Raw genomic sequence first — 26,707 nt, 5'->3', positions numbered from 1 at the left:
TTTTTTTTATCTTCTGGAATATTTTCTGTAATGCCCCGGATTCCCTATTATGGTTAATGGCTGGATTAGTAGGCCGGGAGGGTCATAACTGTTTAATTATGCCCTTAAATGTGTTTATGCATATTTATGAGAATTATATTATAATATGATGTTAAATGCATGCATGTGAGTCCACATTTGCTTACAGGAGTATTTTGGTAATTTGACCCGTTGATGGTATACTTGAATATTTGTTTGCATGATAATGATATATTGTGAGACCACATTATAATGTGGATTGGTTCGAGTATTTCGACATGAGACGATCTTTAAACATGATTTATCGGTTTGGTCATAATAGGTTTGAGCTCGGGGCTCGGGGTGAGTCTCGGGGTGATATTGGTGGTTATAGCGTTACCGGGGATTTTAGGGTAACGGGATATGAACTATTGGTGTTTGAGGATATTGAGATTAGCGGGAATTGGGAAGCGTTAATTATAATTAACAGGTTAAGCGGGAAGTACCAATTTTGCCCTTGGGGTGGCTTTAGAGGCTTAAGATGACACAAGGGGTATTTTGGTCTTTTTGGAAGGATATATATGACTTAAGTGGCTTAGAAAGCTGGGGAATAAACAGAGTAAAACAGGGTTTTGCTTCTTCTCTTCCCGTACCTTCTCCTAGCTTCATCTTCTCCATTGCCTTCTTTGAGAGTTTTGAGTTCTAGGTGGGATATCAAGCTAAGGAACTTCAAGGCTGAGTTGGTAGACTTGGTTCTGCTTGTGTGGGAAGTTCAAAACAGGTTTTGAGGTAAGTTTTGATCACTGAACTTAAGCTATGCTCTGTTTTCGTTTTAGCTTTTCAGTCATGAGTTTTGATGTGGAAAGTGTGAATTAAAGGGGGTTTTAATGTTAGTTTGATTGGGGTTTGATGTGAGTGAGCTAAGGGAGTTGTTTGGGGGTTTAATTGTGTGTTAGGAAGAGGTTCTATGAGGGTTTGAAGGACTGGTTTGAGAGAAAATTACACAGGGAGAAAAACTGGTTCGTGTGGCCGACTTAGCCATTCTGGGCTGAGCGCCGCGGCGCAGCAGGGGAGCGCCGCGGCCCTTGGTGTCTGTCAGGAGGGAGCCCTTCTGTCTGAAGGGCGCGCCGCGGCGCATCAGGGGAGGGCCGCGGCCCTTAGGGCCAATTTTGCTAAAATGTGGTTTTTAGCTCGGGGATTCAAACCAAAGGCCCCGGGGTTGGATCTAGTACCCGGTTGGGTAGTGTTTGAGGTCTCGGGGGCTGGGTTCTGATCTGGGAACCCTCGGTTATCATTTTTATTGATAAATTCTATAATTTGGTTATGACCAGGTGACCGTCAAGGGTTTTAAAGGTTGATCGTTCTCAGGGGTCGTTCATATTATAATCCTCACTCGAACCAGATGTAAGAAAAACAGTGTATGAATACAGTTGCACCCTGTATAGATATATAGCATGTATGGTTTGATATTTGAGGCATGCTGGTTGATATATGTGGGCATGGATTGCATATTAAATGCTATTGAACGCTGATTACCTGCTTGAGACACTGACTAGTCAGGGACCGACTCTAAAGTCGAGAATCATGCATTGAATGGCTCTATAGCATTAATGCCAGACCGACCCTAGGGTCGAGAAACTTACAAGCGCTTGCCTGGTCTACGACCAGATGATTATAGCCAAGGTATATGACCCCGGTGACTGTCTGTCACAAGGCTAAGGGACGTTGTCCATAGTTTCGACTCTAGAGTCGTGAGGAAGGTTATGTTGGTGACCAATCAACATGCACCTGTCCTGAACAAGCTTATGAAAGAATCACCTATCTGTTAAGCCCTGGTGACTCTATCGTCACATGGCTAAAGGGAGCGATGCTCATTATTGTGACTTTTGGCTATTGTCACCTATTTGTTGGACTCATAGTCCTGAATGGTTATTATGGTCGTTGTTGATATTATATCATGTTTTATTATGTTTTCTTGCTGGGCCTTGGCTCATGGGTGCTATGTGGTGCAGGTAAAGGAAAGGAAAAGCTTAGCCAGCCTTGAGTGGAGAGCTTGGGCGATGTAATGTACATACAGGGCCGCTTGACTGCCACGGTCAAGGAGTTCTCAGAGGGACTAGGGGTTTACCCTATTTTTGCCGCTTAGGCCGGCGGGGATTGTAAATTTGAAACTGTAGCAACTCTTTTGTATTACGAACTACTTGTAAACATTTTAAAAGGCTCATGAGCAGTTTATTTACTCAATGAAATGTACCATTTCCTTTTTATTGGTTTTTCACCTTAACCTGTTAATGGTACCTAGATCACGTTTTTAACCAAAGGTCTCGGGTAGCGAGTCAAATTTCCGGTTCACTGTTCACCGTAACCGTTCTGGGGTAACCAGGGCGTTACATTTTCTCCACAACAACCGGTTACCACTATCAAAGCAATTTTGATTTTTTTTTATGTGGTAGTAATCATATGCCACTGTAATTTTTTTTAGTGATGTGTGGTAACCGGTTACTACTATAAAAAATCATTTTTATTTTTTAAGTGATGTAGTGGTAACACGTTACAACTATAGAAATAATTTTGATTTTTTACTATCAAAATACCAATTGAACTGTAACTAGTTACTTAGTGAGATGTGAAAAAAAAAACTAAATTAATCGTGATGGTTACAAATAGGTTTGAAAAAATAAATAAATTAAAAAAAAATCAATTGCGACGGTAACCGGTTACTTATCCACACCTGGAAAAAAAAATCAAATCCAAACAAAAAAATCTAAACTCATCATAAATAACTTGGACCAATCAGAGGCTACCACGTATATGCTTACTTGGTAGTTAATAGTAAGGTACCTATGGCTGCAAAGAAAGTGTGACGGAAAGTATTTTAGCCGCAATAAAAAAAAAGGCATTTAAGTGCCACAATCTACAAACTTAGGTATTTTCGAAACTTAGTTACTTGTTCTCTCCCCTTCTTCTTCTAAGGTACACTGACATTTGGGAGCATTGCCGTGGTAGGAACTTGGTCGTGCGTCGAGGTAGAGTTATGGGGCCATGCGACAGGGACGACATTAGCGACATGAAAAAGTTATGTTGCGACGGGGATGATCTGCTCCATTTCAAATCTGGATGGTGCTTGGACAGGGGTGGGAGACAGTGGCTGGATCGATAGCACTAGGGTCTGAGCTGGGAGGCTCGGTGGGGATCGATGTTGTCAAGGTCTGGGTTTAGGGGATGGTGTATCTTCTCTTGAATGAGCAGTTCAGACTTAGGGCATCTACTAGATTTGTGGGGTCTTCGTCATCGTCGGCAACGAGTATGTGGCTTAGGAGTGGGGTTCGGCCGAGTTGGGTTTACAGATGACTGAATTTGTTGGGTTTGCATATCTCGAATGAGCTTATTCATTTGATTTTTCTTTTTTGTAAATTTCTTGGAAAAATAATAGTTTCCAAAATTGGGTCCAATCGAAGAAAGACTCGATCTAATTCAATAACAGACTTGGTCCATTCGATGATAGACAAGTCTAATTCGATGATAGACTGGTTCCGTTCGGTAGCAAACTTAGTTTAATTCAACAACATATTGTATTGTTAGGGTTGGTGACTAAAAACATGTGTAAAGACAATTTTATTGAATTAAATAAAAGTACAATTTTATTATATTTGATTACCGTAATTATTGTTTGAATAATTTATACATAAATATAAAAAAATTATACATTCATTTACGAGAATAAGATTTTGTATGCGTACAAGAGAATTAAGATCATATATAATGAATAAAATAGTCACCAACATATTAAAGTATGGAGTCTTTAGTCAATGGTTGCTAGTACGGTTTACTAAGCATATAGATGGATGCAAATAATCTAGATTCAGAATACTGATGTGAATAGACATCTTAGTAAATGCATTTTATATAATTAAGATTATGGATCGATCTGAATTAATTTCTTTTTATAAACTTACCATTTGCCATAAAGATTTAATTCATTTCTAAAATGATGATCATTTGTAGATCAATCTAAATCCTGAGTAGTCATGAACTCTTGTTCAGTCTATCGAATCTTTTGATCATTCTTTAAGGTCTCTTAATATAATGAGGCTAGTGACTTTTGTTTTAGAGATTCAATAATTTGAATGTTTGAGAACATGATTTTACAATAATGGAATACAAACTTTCTTAACAGATCGAATATTGGTTTCCTTAAGGGCTAATTCTGGAATTTAATAGTTATTGAGCTCAAATCTATAATATGAATATAGATTAATTATTTCCTAGTGAATTAATGGTACTTAAGGAACAATAGGTAATTAGAAAGGTAAAACATTAAACTTTGACTAGCTCTAATTAATGAACCAATAATTGAGAGACAAAACTACATGTATTGATTACATCAATGGATTAGAAGAAATAACTCAATAAATATAATTATATAATTACTAAGAGTACAATTTCATTATTATTGTAGAGTAATAATAGAATTAATAAATAAAATTATTTAATTAATGAGATTAATAAATAATCTGGTTTATGAAACATAGTCGTATAGGTACATGGTTCTTGAGTCGCCTCTATACTACACCGTCAAAGATAAATGTGTCAAAGGCAAAATTAATGGAGAAAATGACTAATTTGTTTGAAATAATATTTATATTACTTTAAGTGAATAAATATATTATTTTATTTTAATTAAATAAACAAATTAGAAAATTGGGAAGGACACTACATGCCACTCTTTGTGCTTGCAAAGTGAGTGGCGCCCTACATGGTAGTTAACATGTGTCTAAAATTTAAATTCAATCGGTCAAAGTATGGTTAATTTGTTTAATTGATTAATTATTTAATTTTATTAAAATAATAATTAAATAGAAAATATCCTAACTAATCAAATTTTGAATGAAAGATATAAATAGTTTATTATCTCTAAGCTTCTCTGTTCCAAACTCTTAGAAATTTTACAGAACTTGTGAGTCTGAAAATATAGCTAGGACAATTGATAAACATATGTGAATTTGATGATTGTTTGAATATATGAAAATATAGCTACGACACTTATAAACATATGTGAATTTGATGATTGTTTGAATATATGTAAATATAGCTTGGACACTTGATATTTTTCTATCTTCTATTTGCATTAATTAAATGTATAGATATATGTATTCATTCAGGCTGAGTATTATTAATTTTAAATTACCATCAACTTCGGTTGTCACTCTAATTTGCTATTTTAAAATCAACTTGTGTTGTGTTTAATTCAATAAAAAGATTGGATCAATTCAATTACAGACCAGGTCTAATTTGGTAATAGACTGAGTTTATTCGATGACAAACTGGATTCATTCAGTGGCAAACTGGATCCATCCGATGAGAGATTTGATATAATTCGATAACAGACACAATACATTTGATAAAACATTTCGATAAGACTAGATCTAATTCGATGACGAACGGGGTGTAATGTGATAATAGACTAGGTTCATTCAATGACAGACTAGAGACCAATACAATAACAGGCTACAAACTCGATCCATCCTAAGAGACTTAAGTCTAATTCGATAATATAAGAGGTCCATTGGTTCTAATTCGATGACCAATTTGATCCATTCAACAATAACAGACTAGTCGAATCTATTACAAACTAGATGAATTCGTTAGAAAAATAGGCCCAATCATGAGTCTGGGCCATTTTGATATTCCAGATTTAAATCATTCGATTACAAACTTATTCTATTAATGTCATTTTCTTGTTAATAATTCGTTTGTCTGAAAGGATGTCGTTTTTTTTGGATAATTGTCTATCTTTTCCATTTATGTCGTTTTTCTTAAATAGTGCATTTTTCCATAATTTTATGTTTTATTAAATGATGTCCTTTTTCAAAAAGATATTTTATTTTCTGAATTTAATGTTTTATTATTTTTTTACAGTAATGTTGTTTCATTGAAATGATGTTGTTTTATCGAAAGTATGACAATTCTCGAAAAACAGCTAAATCTATTTATGTCGTTTACACAGAATGGTGTCGTTTTTTAATAACTATAACTGATAATTATATAGTTTTTCCTGAAAAGAAAAAAAACTTTCCTCTATGATCTGACGTAGTTTTAAAAAATAAATAAATTATAATACACGAAAAAAATGCGTTACAAAACAGGCCGAAACAAACGAAATTAGACACTTCTATTGCCAAGAAATTATTTTTATTCGAGTATTCTGTAGAATTACAATTATCTGACATTAAACAAGCAAAACATCGGCGTACGAGCATAAGAATACATAGATGGGAGTGCACAGAGGACCGCAGCAGCATCACTGCAACCAAAATGTTAATATAATAGCACTCCGAAATCTACACAACTGGCAAATATTAGTATAAATAGGAAACAACGAAAATAATGAGCAACTGGCATTTCAATTCACACACAACCAAAAGGACATTTGCAAATTATATATTTTTAAGTTAAACAATACTCAAAAGTTATGAAACAAATTTGGAAAACATAAAATCAAATCAATTATCAAGTACCTCAGAATTGCAGAATATAACATCAAGGCTTATAGCCATTTCAGTCCCGAAAGATGGTGTTAATTGGTAAATGATATCCTCATTGGTACAGGAAAACGATGATATAAATAAACATTAGCTAGAAGAATAAAAAGAAAAATAATGCCTCAGAATTGCAGAATAACAGCAAGGCCCAAAAGAGCCATTCAGTCCCGAAAGATGGTTATTGATGAGTGATATCATCATTGGCAATATACGAAAAACAGAGTACTAAACTGACGAAACAATCGTAATGACCAAACAAATTGTAGCAAATACAAAGACCGTAACTTTTGCTTTTTTACCAAAACAAATGTACATCTCATGGCAAGTCCAACGAGGTAATGGCAGCAAAGCCGCTCCACAAGGTGATGGAATATGAGACAAATCAAAACGGAGGAAATCCAAAAAGGAGAACCATCAACGTTGTTGATATTTATATATGACGTTAACTAAGGAAATATACAAACATAATAGGTTTGCTCCCGTTTTGTAAAGGATCGCTTCGCAGAAATCCTCCGTCAAAATATGACACAAATGAGCCATACTTACAGATAAGAAAATAAAAGCAACTATAATAGAGAAACACCAAAAGAGAAGAAAAAAATTTATATTACCAATAGCTATTCAAATTTCGATTGAAGATCAGTGAAACTCCCTAAACCGGATCAGAGAATCCAACACTAGAATTTCCCACCAAAAGCTCAATAGGCTTGCACTAGAAAAGACCTCCCAGCCATTCTCTTACAAACCACCAGCTTCTGCAAATTTTCTGATAAGCGATACACTAAAGTTTCTTTCCGTTTCTCTAAAACCCTAAACACCAGATCAGAAGGTTTGAGTTGGAGAGACAAGACTAGGCGAGGCTATTAAATAGTCTGGGATAATTGCTTTTACGGCTGGATGTGAAAAGTATTATGTAAATCCAACGGTAGGAACTGCATATTGCTATGCGGCTGCCTTTACTGGCCTTGTAAATTAGGGTTTTTAAGTTTTAAAGGGAGTGGGTGGGCTAGGCCCGTAACTTTGGAATTGGGCCAATTCCGTATACGACCACTGACCAGAATAAATTGAAAAAACCAAACAAAAAATAAGAAAAAAGTAAATGCTTTCATTGAGAGTTGAACTCAAGACCTCCCGCTTACTAAACGGGTGCTCTAACCAACTGAGCTATGAAAGCTCGTTGATATGACTTGCAGCTATTATTTATTAATTATAAACATAAAAAGAAGATTTTCAATATATTGTATAGGGATATTTTTTCATCCTCGCTGCTTTCCCCGTTATTTAATCCCATTTCTAGTTAGTATTCAGTAATGTTTTCTGCTTAATCTGTAATCAGTAATGTTCATATCATTTCTAGTTACTTCTATCCACAAAAAAGAGAAGTAAATCGAGGATACATACATTGTTGTAACTAGTTTTTGATATCAAATGGAGCTTTGTTAACTTGTGATTCTGCCTGGTTAATTTGAACACTTAGCAGATATGATATGAACATTGGTTATATATATGGTTTGAGCTAGTTAAGAGGTTTGGCCAACCCCAAACATAAGAAATCTCATGACAGAAAATTCTTATCCATTATATATTAATATTGTTTTGACGTACATTTTTAGTTCATTAGCTAGTCTAGCATATACCATCTCAATCCAGTTAAGGATTTACATCATAAATGAATTACAAACTTCAAAGCCATAAAGTAAGCCAATGAATCATGAAGCTCAGCTAGATCTGATATTGAGATCGACAAAGAAACATGGCAAGAAACCAATAAAATTAAATATTTAATCTTATTATACTCCAAATTTCGAGATAATTAAGTTCGTCTGACTCGCAAAAATAAAATTTGTAAGAATGAAAAATAAACGTATTGATTTATTCAAGTGTCATCCTTCCTGGTGTCATGTCATCTGTGTGGTTCGAAATAAGGGGTTAGCTCGAGAGGAACGGATCATGCCAAGAGATTGACTTCGAAGGCTTGAAAGGTGGTGACATGGATAGTACTACAATTGTGAGCTCGAATCGTGGTGCAGGCTCAAGCGCGTAGGCTTAGTTAGGTTTTATGAAGATCTTCAGTACAAATTTTGTACTGAAGATCTATAAAATTGTTTCAGGCTTTAAGGCAGATCATCATCTTAATATCATGGATTAAAATCTTTGTTCTTTTCTTTTCCTCCTAATTCTATGAAAAAACTTAATTGCGAAAACCGTCGTCAACAAACTTGATTAGCTAAAATGAAGAATGAGGACAACCACATAAATATTTGCAAAAAAATGAGCCAAAATAATAATAAAATTATTATATATTAGATGTTGTTCTATTTTACTATGAATTTAGTGTTAAAATTCAGAAACTTAGGCCGTAGATTCCATCCATTGTTCCTTACTATTCTGCAAGTCTGTGAGCCCAGGTCAGTTTTTAGATTTTATTTTATGTATATGCAAGAAGCCTTTTCTCAGCCAATTAAGGTTAGTCTTCTCCAACCTGCACCTTCAAGAGCAAACGAATGGATAAGATATAATCCCAATTAAGATTAACTCATACAATATAGGCAATTATGTGTTGTGAAAGAAAGAACTAAATGCTGCAACTTAAAGAGAAAAAGTAGATGTTAACATGACTCTTCCGCCAAACAAAAAGACCTGCAACTTTCCACAAGTTTCTTTACATCAGTTCACATTGCATAATACAACTTGCTTTTTCATACATTTGGTTTTTGTGTGCGCCAACAGAAGCTTCAATCACGTAAGAGAATAAAGTTTTAAGGAATGACCATTGACCGTAAAAACAAAGTTTAATAAAAAGCATTGAATTTCATCTCAAAAAAGCAATGAATCAGTCAGTATTAGAGAAGAAAGGAATGGGGCGTTTTGGTTTGGGATTCTACTGACATTTTGATTGGTAAGAGAAAATCAAAAAATAAAAACGATAGAAATTGACAAAGTTTCTTTGTTATTAGACACAGGAGTAAAACTTATCTGCTAATCAATTTTAATTAACAAATCAACTTCCAATTAGAGTTTTAAACAACTTTTACTAGCTACAGAAGAGTTATAAAATAAAAGTTATTAAGCAAACCTTTTTTTCTTTTTGCTTTTTTTTTTTTGTCTAAAACCATTTAGACCATCTAAAAGAAATTCACTCCTCGTCTTTATTTGGTCCAATGAAAATTCACATCCTTCGCCAGAATGAAATCTTTTATCCTGGAATATGATACAAAATTCTCGAAATTATTATTGGAATCATCATCAACTATTGCTTAAATAGTTCCAAAAAAAAATGTTTCTGAACTAACTACTATCGTTATATTTATATTAGAATTAATTAGTGAAAAGCCAACACAGTACCTTGGTGGCTTTCACCATCAGTATCAGTATCAGTGTTAGCAGTATTCAACGCCCGGGCAAGACGCTTTATCCGGTTCAAACGTAGCCCACCAGTTAATCTACCTGAATCATTGTCTCCAACTCCAAGTTGCACTATCCATTGAACAAACTCCATAATTCAAACAAACATAGATTTATACAACTAAAGTATCATAATTAAAAAATAGACTAGATGTGTTAGTGCACATATAAATTTTGTGACAAACCCCACTAATATTGTAGTAGTGCGGTGTTATATCACCAAAATGGCCATGTCATTGCGCTGGTCAAGACTCTAGCAATAGAAATCTCAGGTATCAAAGAAACTTACATCTAGCATCACCAACACCAACACCAACACCAACCCCACCTCCACAACGATTCAACGACCGAGCAAGACTTCTTACATGACTCAATCGTATCTTCTTGATGACATTATCAGATCTCTGAGCCAGAGTTTCCAGACCTACAAGCAAGAAACAATGAACAAGCTTCAAAGGGTCAAAGAGCTTCAAGATTTAAACATAAGTAGCACGTTAATCACAGAAACTCACTCATGGAATCCAGGCATTCTGAGCTGAACTTTTCCTTCTCTTGAACAAACCCATTATTGGGATTTAAGCCATCATCTTGAAAATCCTTTTCTGGGGTAGAGTTGATCATGATGGTTGGTTCTTCTAGAGACATTGTAGCAGTAGTAGTGTCAAGTCTTCGAGTCTCAGCTCTGAGTCTTCTGAGTTGATAATTCTTACGACGTCTGGCGAGATGTCGCTCTCTCTGTTCCAATGTCATAGATTGCCTTCTTTGCCTGTCTCGAATACGACGCCGTTCTCGCTCTTCGTCTCTTGGCATTACGCTCAACTCTGATCTGTCTCTCCACTCTTATTCCATTGCAATTTTTCCACCCAAAAAATAAATAAATAATAATGAAAATAAAAATCCTCTGAAATAATAAAATTCAATTCAACAAAAACACAATTTCACCTTTAACAAAATTTTAGAAACAAACTATGAAGACCAAGATTGAATTGCAATCAAAGAAAATACCTTAAATTTCATGGTTGGAGAGGGGAGAGCAAGTGATTGTTTTTAACTTTTTGCTTTTATATAAAAATTATATACAATTTTTTTTAATTAACATTGGAGGAGATTGTAGAAACGTTGGCAAAACAAACTAAACTAAATAGACGAATGAAGTGTATGGCAATCTGTCACTTTTGGCATCGAAATGAGAAATGAACCAATTCTAAATTTGTGATTCCATAGTTGTCGAAACGTGACTCGATTCGTTTGGTGCTATTTTTACGTATATCGGCACTTCCTTGACGAACACGCCCGAATTCGACGCTGCTTTGCGACTACGTAAATGCCGAGACTACCCTTCTCACCTGCCTCCGTTGTCCTCCTGAGACCTAGATCTAAGTTTTTCTTTTCCTTTCTTCGTAAAATTATATGATAGAAAATGTTCCGTAAGTGGGAAGAAAAAGTCGAATAATGATATAAATATAGCCATTCCTTGGTAGTTGGTATCACAATAAAGGGTTTTTGTGTAGAACCTTTTTTGCATTACTACGAGGACAACTGTTTCTCACCCCCAACTCCAAAGACATTTACACCAAATTCATAGTTCTCTTAGTAGTGGAAAAGAACTTAACCTTAATGATTCTACAAAAACTATACGCACCACCGTCTCTAGTCTTCTAAAAAAACTAATCGGCATGCGTACTAAAAACCAGAAAAAAGAGAAAAAAAGATTTACAAATTTGGCATCTCTCTATTCAGTCCTCTTCATCTCCATGCAGACGAGGTAGCCATAGCTCTGTTCTTCCAGCCAAGATAAAGAGCCCCGTGGAGCTGCTCAATTCTAAAATTTGGGTTATATTCCCTTAACAGGTCCTTCACAGCGTAAGTAACAGAAGGACTCAAAGGGTATGGTGATAAACCGGCCATCGTCAATCTTGCCCACCATTTAGTGAAAAGTTCGTGCCTTTCAACCCTCTGCGGCCCTTCACAAGCAACCATGTTGACTATGTCTCTAGCCACGCAATGCTGTTCAGCACTGATTCGCTGCTTATCGTCCCTTGGACGAGCCACATCTATCGATTCAAACATAGCTGTGTAATAATCAAGGGTCTCCCGGAACCTTCCAAAGAATGGAGAAGTGTTAGTGTTTGATTCCTGCTCAACAAGGGTCATAACTATAGGTGACAAGCTCTTGATCAGCCTCAGTAACCGGTCCCGGTGATTTTCAGTGCTCACACTTTCATCTGCCATGTGGTGCAAGACATATGGACAGTTAACAACTATTGCTTCACCAGGTCGAATTCTGAGAGTCTCCAGCTCTACCTCACTGCCACACATGGCTGCACCATGAAACTCGAATGGCACATTGAGCAACTGGGCTTGCTTTAACAGCCTCTGCCCAACTAAGTGAAGACCCCCTCCACGAGCGAAAGCCGATTGAGAATCATCAACACCCGTGATTCTGACAAAAGGGGGACCACCAGGCCGTCGAGCAAGATCCTCGAACAAGGCCATCCATTGACTTCCCTGAGCTATCTGGAAATCAATTATGTGGATTCTCGGCTCATATTGGATAGCTTCCCGAATGACAACATTTGCAGATGTATAAGCAAACCTCCAAAACGGGACTATCTGATAGAGGATGGACATGTATGAGAGTAACTCTGAGCTGGTTGGTTCATTGCATTTGAGGGATTTGTAGATTGCACTCCCTGACTTTTCCAACCTTGCTCTAAGTCCTTCCAACAAGTATGCACCCAATCTTTGGTTTGGCTCCCCAGAGACTGAAACCATATTTCCCAAAATCTCCATTAAATCCATTGCTCTTGGTGTGTCAGATTCGGAGACCGCACGTGCACATTCAATCAGAACATGTGGTATGTCCATCTTACTCTCCAGCATCTTCCAGGTGGCCATGGAAGTAGCTTGGCGGGCCTCAGCCTTGAAGCTGCAAAAATGGCTGTCAACAGTTTCAGATTCGACTCCCAGCATTTTTTCTATCTCCCTCAGTTTGTGCTTCAAATCACTGCTATCATCAACCGCAGAGCCGCCACTAAATGATGATCCAGAGTAGATGTCAGGGGAATGATGTGGATCAGATGAGCAAGTGTGGGAACCTTGCGGCGAAAAGGGACTCCTGTTCGACAAGACACTCACAGCAGAAGGAGAATCACAATTGAGAACCTCGGTTGTTGCTGGAGATGAGTCTAGAGTAAAGAATTTCTCGTTGCAAGTCTCAAAGGAAACACTTTTTCCTTGGCTACCAACTTCGGAGAACATATTATTATCTAAGATTTGGAAATGAGGCATACAATAGGAATCAATCTCTTGCCCAGGCTGTCGGTACAACCCATGGAGAGCGCTTACACGCTGGTGTTTTTGAGAAGTTTGCATCTAGGAATAAGAAATGGTTACCCAGAAATAATATTTTTGCTAGCAGCTCTTTTCAATGTTTTCTAAAGACTGGTAAATCACTCACATCAACCAGTAACAACCATTATCATACAAAACTCAGTCATAAACACAAATCTAGTGGTTTCTTCAGTACTGGCTACTTGCTACCTCCAATCAAGACAATTATGCACTGGCAAGGATAATCTGCACAAATAACAGGAGCAAAACGAAATCAGTTAACCATAACATTCATGCATTCAGTAACTACTAAGAGGTATATAATCAATACAGTTAGCTTCGTACATGCTCTTATACAAATATTTGTATTATGCTTTACGCCTAATGATGTTAAAATGAGTTCCAAAGAATCTCCAAAATAAATGCACTATATATATACATATATTTCGTGCGTGTAGAAAATACAGATATATGTCAGCTTTTAACTCCATCTCATGCTTCAAACAGACTTACACAAACAGCAGAACCAGGTTAAATTACCTAAATAAGCTACACAATATGAGCCAAAGGCTCATTCAATGAAAATGAATTTGAAAAAAAAAAAAGAGAAAAAGTGCACACAAACTGGATATGAATTCAGATGGCTTAAAGCCCAATTCACAAATTGATTAGATATATCATGTATCAGAAAGGTATGCAAGTATCCTGACATCCAAACAAATTCACTAAGAAATAATCCGTACAGATCTCACTTCAAGGTGACCAAGTACAAATTCCACATGACTCAAAAAAGCCAAGTCCTAAATCTATTCTCACAAATTCCAAACGAGATCTCACGGCTAAAATTTTAGTTTTTTGAGCTAAATTTATCAGACACAAATTGGGTCTTCAGTCTTTACAAGAAAGAGTAGCAAAAATATAAGACAACTATTTATTTTCTTTTCTTTCCCTAGTCCCACCGGCTAATTGCTCTAGCAACACAAAGATGATCTAAACAGAAAGAAAAAGGAAAGGCCAAAACAATGAAGATTTGATTTTAAAAGAGTAAAGATATTGACTTTAGACGAATAAATACAGAACACAATTTTCCCATAGCCAATATACATAAACAAAAAATGAAGAGGACGAACCATTCTAATCGAAATTTTTAAAAACAACCTGGTAAGATATCTAAGAAGAACTGGAAAATGAAAACAGAAAGCTATTCTAAACTTCTGACTTTCTGAGTGGCCTTTATGTCAGAAGCTAAACCACAATATAACATGAGACAGTAACCAAAAACCATACCGTTCTAATTATGCTTCTGAAACTTCTCTAACCGACACTAAACAACAGAATTCACTAAACAAGACCAACTCCTTAGACTAATTAGAACACATATGACCAAATTACCCCCTTATTTATTTTATATTTTTTTTAGCATACCCCCTTAATCTTTTTGATTCATCCATTGAAAAGAAATGAAGTAACCAACTACAGATAAAAAAATACATTTTATAGGTAACAAATTAATTGAAGAGTGATTGAGAACACGGGAAAACTGGATTTGAATAGGAAAGGCAAATTAATTAAAATAATCTACAGAGAACTTCAACTTCAGAAAAGGGACCATATTTTAATTACCTTAGATCATGTATCATCTTATTCCAGATAAGCATAATAATTATTTCATAAAGAGAGAGAGAGAGAGAGAACTTTATAGATCTACAACAGTTAATAATATACATGTATATAACCCAAACAAAAGAAGAAGAAGAGAAGAAGAAGAAGAAGAAGAAATCCTTAACGAAGAAGACCCACCTAGTATTTCAAACCGAAAAGCTAAAATTTCAGATAAATGAAGATAAAAACCCTTAAATTATATCATATAACAACTTGTTGTACACAACACGTAAAAGTATATGCGCAGTGCAACAAGGACCGGCCTAATAAAACTATAAAAAATATATACATAAATAATTCCATTCCGATACTCTAATTAGTCAATGCAATAAATAAAAAATAAATAAACTTCTAAAACTAAATAATTCAAAAACAAAAATCCGACCTAAACCCATTTTTACCCAAATCCTGAATATCATCAAGCAGACACTAAATCCAGCTTTAAAACCAGCCAAATTCACGTAAGGAAAAAAAATTAAAAAACAACTACAACAACAACAGAAACAGAAACTCAGAACAACCCTCTTGCTAACCAGAAGGAAAATCAAAATTTATTTCCTTTTCAAGAAAAAAAAAGGGAAAATAAGAAGTCTTTAGTATCTTGAAACTCAATAAATGAATTTGAGAGAAAATATTAGAGGTTCACATACCTTAGCTTAGGTTCGCTTAGTGAATGGCGATAGAAAGAGAAGTGCTGGCTATGGTAGAGGCAATAAGTTGTACTCCAAGATTCCTCTTCCTGCTGATAGGCTTTAACCGTGGCGTTCTCTCGTACTCTTTTCTTTCTTCCTTCCTTCCTTCCTTCCTTCCTTCCTTCTCTTTCTTTCTCCTCCACCAATAATAATAATTAATATATGTATATGGTATGTTCCATCAAACTTTATAATTCCCGCGGCCAACTTAATGCCCTTGACCTTGTCTCTTAATTACAAAACTACCCTCTTCGATCCTACTCGGTTTGCTTTTTCATTTAAATATTGGTCCCCCGGTGACCCAAATATCTATTCTGCCTATATTTTATGGCTGACACTGACTTTGTGTAGCCAACGTATTCCTCTTGCTAATCTTGGCCAAGAGATAGCCCGAATATTCCCAAAAACATGGTTAAGTTCTTGAACTGTAGTACACTGTGGCCACAACACTAGTACAAACCTTGTCAATACCAAAAACAAAACGAAAATACTCTTCTTGTCTTTATTAGAAAATTAAATTGATTGCTTCTAATCTTTAATGGCAGGATTAATTGAAATAATCCTAAATTTTCCTCTTTTTTTTTCTTTTTAAGGAATCCATTTTATTATTTTCTGATTGTATGTATATTCATTTCTATAATTTCTTGATTGCATCAGTCATATTTGTCGAAATTTTAAATTCATTCTTAATATCTTCCTAACATATTAACAGTACAGAATCAGATAATTAATAATCATCTAGAGAGAGATAGTCATAAATTGATTTAGGGGACTAATGACACATGAATAGATTATTAAATAATAAACTTTGAATTTTTTTGACAAAATCATAATTTTTGTTTACAAAAGATCAATTTCATATATAAGATCATCTCTTATAAAGTACTTAATTGGTGATACATTGTTCAAATATAACTTACTTTAAAAAAAAAAATGTCAAAAGTGTAACATATTTGTGTCGAATTTATTATCTTTACTCTGGATTTTCATAAGAAGAATTTTTTTAAAATCTCCGAAAAAGTGTAACATATTTGTGTGGAATTCTATATTAATTATTATTCACATATAGAGCTTTCTTTTTAACAAAATTCACATGTAGAGCATTTATTCACTTATAAAATCACTGTTTATATATACATTATTAATTTACGAATAATAATACATTTAAATTGTAGACACTATTTATTCTTAATCTATTTTAGGATGTTTTTTATTAGTGTGGTATAATAGTGAACAAAATACTATATTAATACCATAAATTCTTATTACAATATATACCACAATTTGAATAATATATACGTAAACAAGTCCACCAATTAAGTAACTTTCTTTTTAAGGTTTTTTTCATTATATAATAACTTTCCATATATGATTTATATTATTTAAAAATATTATAAATAAGAAATATATTAATTAGTTAATATTCATATTCATGACTGTTGGTTTCAGAATTTAAAAAAGCATGCATGAAAATGTATAATGTTGAAATAATTAGTAAATATATTCCAATCGACTCTGATTTATTATGTTAAGCAGTACCATGATAAATAAACTTTACTTTATTTTTAATTATGATTGACAAACACAACAAACAAACATTTATAATGTTTATTTATACATTATTTATATAAAAAAATAAATGTAAAAAATATTATGCGCATTGATATCATCAAAATGTATGTTGATCTAATATAAACTTTTCTTGTTTAGTTACTTTCAAATAAAAAAAAATTCAAAAATATTTTAGTTTAATATCTTTCATCATTGTGTTAATCTTACTATATTTTGTTTCTATAACAATTTAGTATATTTTATTTTGTTATCATAACAGTTTAGTATTTTTTGTATAGTTTCATATAAAAAAAAACAGTTTAGTGTATTTTATTGAAAATAAGCATATAACTAATCTCAATTAGAATATAACAATAAGAATAAATAAATAACATGGTTTAGTTTATTAAGCATATCCATAACAAATAAACTTTATATATATATAATTATGATGTAAACACAACAAATATACATGAATAGTATTTGTGCTTAAATACTTTAAATAAAAAATAAATATAATAATTACCAGTGACTTTGACATAAAAAAAAAAAACTACTTAACAAATACCACAAACATAATATTTGAAATGTTTATTTTTAATATAAAATAATTAAATATATTTTAGTTTACTTTTATTTGTGTATCTTGCTAATATTGTTATATTATGTTTTCACATATATTTAATTGAAACTCAACATTTAGGTATACTTTCTTGCAACAGTATATCAAAAATGACAATTGTTTACATTTAATATTAACATATTTTATTTCCATAACAATTTGATATATTTTGTTTAGTTTAATATAACAAATAACCAGTTTAGTATATTCAATTTGAACAGAATAACAAAATGTATACATAAGGAAATGTTGATATGTTCTCATCAACATGCAATAAATATATTAAAAGATGTGGAAAATTTTAATATACCTCAATAAATTTACTTACTAAAAATATAATCATTATCATAAATTATATATAGTTAATTTATATTAAAATATACATAAATAAAGAAACTCTATAATAAATAAATAAAAATAGTATAATACAATATGAATTTATGGTGTTAATCTAATATTTCTTAATTTATATATATATATGTAATTCATAATATAATTTTTTCATTTATTTTTTGGGTTACTATTTACCTATATAATTTTATTTACATACACGTTAAAAATAATTTATATCATTTATCATTATTTGTATACTCCATCAATACTATACAGTATTAAATGTATTGATTTTATTTTATTTTCATTTGTAAATTCAAGAATTCTTCATGCAATATTACCCCATATGACATATCATATTAGCGTCAAATGCACTCTTAAGTTTAATACTTTTGTGAGTTTTATTAGTATATGAATCCATCAATAAATAGATGAGAAAATTAAAGTAGAAATCTTACTACATATGGTACAGTACCAGTTGTGTGAAAAGGACAGAAACCTATCCACCTTTACTTCAAAGACTAGCAACATTTTCTTAATATTTCAATGCAATAAATTTTCTTATGTCCGATTTACATGTGCATTTAAATTTGGTTAATTTATAACCATGTATATATATAAAGTGACTAAAATTCAATGAGAAAAATATAAAGCCATATCTCATTACTATTAGTTTGACTTGTAATGGTTTTTTTTTTCTTGTTCAGTATTAAGTCAAGGTTTTTAAAATTTGATTGGTACTTTGTCAACCTAAACAAGATAATTATTTTATGCAAGCTTTAAGAAAGTTCAAATTAAATCTTTTAGTGTCAAAATTAAATAATTAATTAAATTATTATTTATCTTAAAATACATTAGTTAACAAAATAAGAAAGAGATCCATGAATGAGATAAAGTAAAAAAGAAAAATGAAAACTTTTACATTTATCTTTCGAGAAAAAAAATGACACTAAAGAATGTGTTAGAATACACTGCAGCAGTAGAGATAAACAAATAGAGAAATTTATATTCAATAAGATTTTTGTTTGGGTAATAAATATTTAATAGATTTTTACAAAAGCCCATTTGAAAGTATCAAGAGGTACAACATGAACGCCATCTTGCTCAATTGGGCATTTCATTAGAAATATCCTTAGACAAGAATCGACTTAAAAGGTTGGTTTATACCAAGATTTAAAGAACAAGTAAGTTTGAAAGATAAAAAAAGTAAGCAGTGATAAACTGAAAAAAGCATGGAGAGAATGCTATTACAACATATCATCATCAAATTAATATTAAGCCCCATTAGTCTCAAAGCACAATACAAAGTTTTTTTTACCCTTGTTATATTATTTCTATTAGAAAAAAATAGCTTGCAAAGTGTGGGTAGTACAAAATAAATGTCTATGAAAGCGTTCATTTCTCTTACGGAAAAATTGTTGAACTTTAAAGAGAAAGACAAATTGCGCTATTAATCAAAAATAACTTTGATATAGTTAACTTAATCTACTTATTAGCACTTAGTTGATCTTGTTAATAGTATCAATATAAATTTAATTATAATTAAAAAAACATAAAAACAATATTTTTAAAGACTCAATAACTTATTTGTGAAAGAAAAAAAATATGAATATGGATTTGGCCTAGGATGCATTTTATTTACTACATAGGTCATCAGATTAATGGTAGAATTAGTCGAACAGTTATTAGTAGATTAAGTATATTAAATTAAGTTTAAAATACATTGAATCTTAATGCACAACACATGATATATTCCATTTTAAAAAAAAATACAAAGCCTTAAAAATATATACAATCTAATTGTCAATCCATTTTTTTAGAAAAGAGGAATAAAATACAAAGCCTTAAAAGTATATATAATCTAAGTTTCAAACAAGGCTTAATGACTTAAATTTTGTGACTTCCAACTTGTATGGTAAATGAAAATTATTATTTCAATTGCAATCAAAGAACAATATAATATGTTAAATAATTTTGCCTTTATATTTCTTTCAATCGTATTAAAGGTCCTTTTTCTTTTTGTAAAGGCAATTCATAATCATAAACACGGTTACCAGTATGTGGAAAAGACAAAACAATGGGCAGGTTTCTACTCGGTATGACTACAATGAAGTCAAATGGCATTTTTGTAATTTTACGACTCAACAATGCCCATTTTATAAAAAGCCGCGTTCGCCAAGTGAAGTGATGTTGTTCTTTATTGACGCAAACCTCACATTCATCGAAGTCGCTGATATTGTTTTTTTAATTTTTAAAAAGGATTTTAGCGAACGTTTTCATAATTTATTTTTTTTAATTAAAAAATGAAATGATGACGTGGTATATGGCGTACCCAACTAACTACATCTATACTTGAAGGAATCTTCTGGTACACCGACCACCGAAAACTAACGTGAAGCATAGCATAGCACATAGCATCTCTTTGGTCCTCTTAAACGTCCTTGAATTAGAATAAAATCATAGGAACTTTCGTAAATGGTGTTCAACGTTTAACTTTCTATAAATTATTAAATATATGGCAAATAAATATACTTAAATGTTTGTTTATAAACTACCTTCTGAAAAAACAATGGGATTAATTTATTTTTAACCCAATATATGCTATCGATACTTATTGACACGTGTTTGACTAAGTGTTGTTGAAAATATAAATGTGTAAAAGAGAAAAAAATGTAGATCATTTTGTCACAATAATATTTTAAAAGATGTATGTTTATGAATTAAATATACTTGTATTATATTAAGAGTTTAAGACCAACTTTTAGAAGTAGGCTCTTTTGGAATGAAATTATTTGTCTCGTTTATCCTTATGTCTTCCACTAATAAAAATAAAATAATTCAATTAAAATACTATATTTATTAATTGATTAAATATGAGATGATACATAAAAATGAGATAGTAAAATTTGGGTTGGGTTCTTTTGAGGAGAATTTATTAGTAAGTAGTTTTTTATTTTACATAATATGTATGAATGCAATATTTTCTTGAACTTTTACATATTTTCAATATGTATCAATCTTTTGGTGTGAGATTCATAATATTTATGATAATCATCTATAATAAATATATGACATCAATGTTCAATAAAGTCATTACGTTTACTTCATGAAAACTCACGTTTGTCGTATACGAACTAATGAAATTTTTGTGCGTGTAACACGATTGGTCCCCACTAATGTTTTTTCTTCTTTTTTTACATATTAGTGCTATAAAAGAAAATGACATATACGTGTAGGGATAGGATAGCATTGGCATATAGAATGTACATTTTATTTTAGAGTTGCTACTAGCTAGTGTCCAACAACTGTGATGGGTGAAATTTAATATTAGATTTTATATGTTTTAATTTAATAATTATTATGAAGTATTACTAATTAATCATAAAATGTTATTTTTTGTAGTATTGGACATCTTAATTAAGATGCCAAATAAAAACACATTATTTAGAGAAAGCATAGAACATTTAATAATTAGAAGTAATGGTTGGACTTGGGTGAGAATGAGACAACTCAAATTCAAACCCAAATTAAAGAGCCTAAACAAGTTTTTATTAGGAAGTTTAACACTTAATTATGGATATAGTATCTTCTTATAATTAGGTCAATGTCAAAGCAATGACAATCAAATAATTATCGTTATATTATCTCCTTCATTGGAGGATTATATATAAAGTTTGACTATATTGGTTTCGCTTTCATAGTATTAACAATTTGTTATAATAAAATTCAAACTACACATAAAATTAATGAAATTTTTTTATTAGGTTTGGGGTATCTACCCTCATTAATATGGCACCACCATATTTTGTCTTTCTATAAACGAGATTGTGTATCAGAAGATTTATTAAGAAATAATGCTATTTTTTTTACCAGTCAATCTATTATTATAATTTCGCTTATCGTCAGTTTAAACCAGAGGGAAAATTTTATAATTTTTTGAGGTTAGTTTTGATATTTAAATACTTACTTTTCTTAAAGATCAAATGATTAAACAGTTTAAAATCTGAGTGCCATGAATCGAAATCGTTACTTTAATAATTAATACAAAGATTAAACTTTATTTATTTTGTAATGGACTACACAGTAAAATAAATGCCCAGTCGTACCATAACTTTTACTACAGTCATATATATAAGTAAGTGAAAAAGGCAAAACTGAGATATGATAACGATTTGATATCATAAAAGGGAAAATATCGGTGCTTTTCTTTCGAAGAAAGAGTAGCAGCTTCTAATGGCTGATGGCCCACCTTCTTATCATAAAAACCTCGCTTGGGCAGCATTTACCATAAAATATTTTAAATTACTCAAAATATTTTTGTACATTTATTTTTAAAAATTATAATAATGACTTTTATTTTACAAAACATACTTAAATTAATTCTATACTTATTTATTGTCAAATTAAGATTATTTCAGTTTTTATTTTATTACAATTAATATATTATATATTTAAAATTAAAAATGAAAGAATTATAATAAATTAATAAAAACAAGTTTTGTATGAGATTATTTTAAAAAATAACTATTTTTTTTTAGTGTAATAAAACAAAAATAAAAAATCTTATTGGAAAAGAGAAAAGAAGCCTCTACAGCCCTTATTGATTGCATATCGATATCCTTAAAGCTTCCCTCGAATAGAATATGGACGTCGTTTTTATTTTCTTCTTCTTTTTTTTTTTTTTTTGGTCTTTTGAGACAAAATGGAAATAATAGTGGTTGTATCACTGTTAAAAAAGACAACTCGAATAATTCATTTTTTTTTTTAAATAATAACTAAGTTTTAAAAAAATACTTTTGCATGCATGTCCATACACAGATGTGGGAATGCGGTCATTTAGTTTATATTACCCACTCGAATAAATATGTTCAATGAACAGACTAATATATTTACTTTTATAATTTGTCTGAAAAATGTTTCTTATTTGGTAAAAATATACCGAAATGCTTCTTAGTGTGTTTCTCTTAATGGATAAGCAACGCAACTTGACACTGATGTAGTTAAAATATAAATAATTATTTTATTAAATTTCTTGATGTTTTAAGGAAATTCTGGATTTGGTAAAATTATTATAATTTTAACAAGCAAATTTTATGTAGCTCCGTCAAGTTTTTCAGTAGATTTTTAGAAGATAGAATTTTTGTGTAAAACAAATGTTTTATTGAAAACACTTTAAAATTTTGATTTGTGAACACTCATTGTTGAAGTAGAAACAATTGAGTAAATGGATCGAATTGAGATGATCTAAAGGGATTTTAGAGTAAAATATTGAGCAGAATGCTTAACGGGAAAAAAAATTAAATAACCCTTGCGTAACACTTCTTTATTTTGTTCTTAAAATTTTTTGTACTAATTGTTGTGAATTATGATTCTATTCTTAGATTAAATTTCATAACTGGATTAAGTTTTATGGATTAGGGTAAAACTAAACTATGTAAAAATAAAATATAGAATTTATATATATATACACACACTATTCAAGTGTCCTACATTAAATATATGTAAAGATATCAACTCATTTATAAAATATGAGTTACTATGTCCATTCAATAATGTAGTGACACTTTTTTTTTTTTAAGTCTACGTAGGATATCAATCAAGTACAAACTAATGAAATGAAAGTGGATGTCAAAGAAAAATTAAAAATACCCAATTGATCAATTTCATTTTAAAAAAAAGTATGTAAATGGAGTCAAGTCAATACACACCAACTGCAATGAGCTATTATTAAATAATCAAGCTTCTCCATTTCGAAAAAAATAATATTAATAATAATCAAGCTTCGTCAGCATGATGGGGCCTGCAACGTCAGCATTGGCAGACGGCCAGACCACTTCCTCTTTCTTGACCCACATACAAACCGCAGTTAACTTGTATATGAAATTTATGATCATAAAGACCCCAAAGCAATTGGTCATTTTTTTTAGCTTATAGCATTTTTTTTCCTCTTGATCTCTATAGTTATTTGAATACAAAGAAGTATTATATTACCACCAACAACTCATTTTAATTGAAAAGAAATGAATAAAGGAGAGTAGACACTAGTTTCTTCGAAGCTGCAAGTCTTTGATGATAATTGGCTATCGACGGACGTGTGTAGAATCATCCTCTCTCTCTTTTTACCTAAAATAAAGGCCAAAAGCTTAAAACATATCCTGGTGGGATGAGGTCTCTTTGCTTCTTTATGCCATCATAGAGACATAAAGTAAAAGATGTACATAGAAAACACTATTCCACACACATGTTACACTAATCTGACCAATGAATTATGACACTATTATTGGTAGAAGCACAGTACATACATAGATACTGACACTTTTGAATTGGTGAAAATTGCTTAAATTAAAAGTCATCCAATGTCTTCTCAAAAAAAAAAATATATTAATAATGAAAAATAAAAGTTATCCAATGTTCTCACATGTCCCATAAGCTATTCCTAAAACTTATTCTCACTCTTGTTTTCCATCAATAAGAGCAATGATGATACTGTACTATTCGCAATATCTACCACGTGTCCTTTTCTTTTCCTCTTTACGGCCTTTATTTTGTTTTGTTTTGTTTTGAGTCGAGTTACTCGTGTAATTTGCTTGCTTCTTGAGTATTCTGCTTTCAACATAGAAATAGGTAATTCCAAGTGCACATGGCAAAACCACGCGTTTATATATTGATTACACATCCGTAATTGTTAAATTTTTTACATCACTCATCTTATAAGATCTAATTACAATATTCTTTAGTTTATATTTTTTTAGACAATATATTTTTAACAAATTATTTTTTGAACCCTAAATTTTATAAAATTATTCAAATAGGCCTCTAAATCTAATTTTGATGAACAAAAAATTAAATATAATAACATATTTATTAAGCAAAATAACTGTATTTTTCTTTTGAGTTGTTAATTTGATAAATTATTTGTAATTTTAATTAAAAAAAAACTTTGATCAAAATCGAGTTTAGGGGTTTATTTGAACTATTTTACAAAACACAAAATCCAAAAAGTAATTGATCAAAACACAGGATCCAAACACATAATGAGGCAAAATATAAGATCTAAAAATGCATAATCCCTAAGACTAATAACTTAAGTAATGAATAATTTTGCCCATATTTTAAAAACAAATACCACCACATGAATATGAAAGGCCAGTTTCCAGAAAAATACGTGCGAAGGAATCTATTCACATGCTTTAATGTTTAGCTTTACCAATGCGCCTTAAGAGGGCATTTCTTAAAAAGAAAACACTCTACCTAAGACTCAGGTTTTGCATATTGCCATAGTTGATCCTAAGACGACCACAGACAGTTTAAGAATGCACGAGTTCCATACTCTGGATGCTGAAATGCTTGCACGAACACGAAGGAGAGTGTTATAATTGAATGTTGGCAAGTCACATCACACATGTTGTAGTAGGCAAAAAAGAACACAGGAAAATAACATTTTCAAAGAATCACCAATGAGCTGAAATGTATTATGGTGAAATCAACGAAAGAATGAAGAAAAAGTATGCTACTGAATCCATTCAACTGCTTTTGTGCTGATTCATCAACTACGTTGACTAAAACCCGTCACTACTTAGCAAAACAGTTACTCTAATACTAAACCAAGTTCAATCCTGAAGAAAAACTATGTTCTTCGGGAAGCCAAGGTAAATCTTTTACCAACTATTCTTCCCGAATCAGAATTATCTGTCCAATTTTAGTATCCCAATTCATTTCCAACCAATAAATACATGCCACATCATTTAAAATTACTAATTACTAAATTAATTTTCTAATTGTACCATTTTGATTTAAATATTTAAATGATGTGACATAATTGTATTGGTTAGACATAAATTAGGACACCAAAATTAATAGAGAATCTTCATCCATTATTCTCTAAGTATCACTCCCCTCTGGTTTGATTGGCTCTCAAAATTTTACAGGCATGATAATACTATAAGAGTCAATTACCTATGCAATCACCTCAAAAAGCTTGGTTCGTGCTCTTTACCAAAGCCTCCAAATATATAGAAATCTTATGGAGAAGAAAAATATGCAACTCAAATAACAAACCATAAATTGGCTTTTATACAAGTGACCTCTTGTATTGTGCCTTGCTCTATCTAGCTCCTGCTTTTAGCTATACATATAGTAATACCCTCCAATCACAAAAGAACAAACATATGTTTTAACTTTTAAGTTGGATAAATATATCAAGTTTTACCTTTGATACACTTTTTATGGCGCTAAATCATGAATATATGGTTTTTGTCTCCGATCACAAAAGAACAAACGCATGTTTATTTAGTTTTTAAAAAATTCCAACTTTTACCTTCGACATACATGCTCTGTATGGCTCTACATTATGAATGTATGGTATTTAAGTCACAATCACAAAAGAACAAACATATATTTCTTTAGTTTGATAAAAAAAAAATCTTCTAAAGCAGGACGAGATGAATATTATACACTGTTTAAGAGCTGGTGAACTCCATTTTAATAGAAAAATTAATCGACATTCAAGAGCAATTGGAAAGCTATCCTATTACTCTACTTTTGATATCAACAAATTCTAATTTTGAAAC

General features: G+C 31.7%; 2 protein-coding genes and 3 non-coding genes across 8 annotated transcripts; all 5 read right to left on the bottom strand.

Annotated features, from left to right (window-relative positions):
• Window positions 1–6,511: 6,511 nt before the first annotated feature.
• LOC133798789 (small nucleolar RNA SNORD96 family) lies at window positions 6,512–6,604 on the bottom strand. The gene has a single exon (XR_009876008.1). It is a non-coding gene; the product is annotated as a small nucleolar RNA SNORD96 family (small nucleolar RNA).
• Window positions 6,605–6,656: 52 nt separating this feature from the next.
• Window positions 6,657–6,746, bottom strand: LOC133798788 (small nucleolar RNA SNORD96 family). Its single transcript, XR_009876007.1, has one exon. It is a non-coding gene; the product is annotated as a small nucleolar RNA SNORD96 family (small nucleolar RNA).
• Window positions 6,747–7,639: 893 nt separating this feature from the next.
• On the bottom strand, window positions 7,640–7,713 carry TRNAT-AGU (transfer RNA threonine (anticodon AGU)). The gene has a single exon. It is a non-coding gene; the product is annotated as a tRNA-Thr (tRNA).
• LOC133794773 (uncharacterized) lies at window positions 7,680–11,201 on the bottom strand. Of its 3 annotated transcripts, none has more exons than XR_009875315.1 (4): window positions 10,457–11,201; window positions 10,234–10,368; window positions 9,616–10,016; window positions 7,680–9,027 (listed from the first exon to the last, which is right to left on the bottom strand). XR_009875315.1 is itself a non-coding variant. In XM_062232158.1 (4 exons), the coding sequence occupies exons 1-4, from the start codon at window positions 10,752–10,754 to the stop codon at window positions 9,736–9,738; spliced, it is 570 nt and encodes a 189-aa protein (XP_062088142.1). In that variant the 5' UTR covers window positions 10,755–11,201; the 3' UTR covers window positions 7,680–9,735. The 3 variants fall into 3 exon arrangements, 2 of the variants coding, with proteins under 2 accessions (XP_062088142.1, XP_062088141.1); XM_062232158.1 differs by having other exon boundaries at window positions 7,680–9,740; window positions 9,885–10,016; XM_062232157.1 differs by having other exon boundaries at window positions 7,680–10,016; window positions 10,457–10,783; window positions 10,950–11,201.
• A 175-nt stretch (window positions 11,202–11,376) lies between these two features.
• Window positions 11,377–15,773, bottom strand: LOC133794771 (scarecrow-like protein 13). 2 transcript variants are annotated; one of them, XM_062232155.1, is made up of 2 exons: window positions 15,590–15,773; window positions 11,377–13,523 (listed from the first exon to the last, which is right to left on the bottom strand). In XM_062232155.1, the coding sequence occupies exon 2, from the start codon at window positions 13,317–13,319 to the stop codon at window positions 11,691–11,693; it is 1,629 nt and encodes a 542-aa protein (XP_062088139.1). In that variant the 5' UTR covers window positions 13,320–13,523; window positions 15,590–15,773; the 3' UTR covers window positions 11,377–11,690. The 2 variants fall into 2 exon arrangements, with proteins under 2 accessions (XP_062088139.1, XP_062088140.1); XM_062232156.1 differs by lacking the exon at window positions 15,590–15,773 and adding an exon at window positions 14,901–15,510.
• Between the last annotated feature and the right edge of the window lie 10,934 nt (window positions 15,774–26,707).

Source organism: Humulus lupulus, chromosome 8 (assembly GCF_963169125.1).
Source record: "Humulus lupulus chromosome 8, drHumLupu1.1, whole genome shotgun sequence".
NCBI lineage: Eukaryota > Viridiplantae > Streptophyta > Magnoliopsida > Rosales > Cannabaceae > Humulus > Humulus lupulus.
The sequence above is the reverse complement of the archived record's forward strand: the minus strand, read 5'-3'. Positions and strand labels throughout refer to the sequence as shown.

Coding starts and splice junctions, on each gene's coding strand:
- LOC133794773 (XM_062232157.1), bottom strand. CDS start 10,754: ATGCCAAGAGACGAAGAGCGAGAACGGCGTCGTATTCGAGACAGGCAA. Junction 10,369..10,456: donor AGAATGCCTGGATTCCATGA/GTGAGTTTCTGT, acceptor TCTTGCTTGTAG/GTCTGGAAACTCTGGCTCAG. Junction 10,017..10,233: donor TGGTGTTGGTGATGCTAGAT/GTAAGTTTCTTT, acceptor TTCAATGGATAG/TGCAACTTGGAGTTGGAGAC.
- LOC133794771 (XM_062232155.1), bottom strand. CDS start 13,319: ATGCAAACTTCTCAAAAACACCAGCGTGTAAGCGCTCTCCATGGGTTG.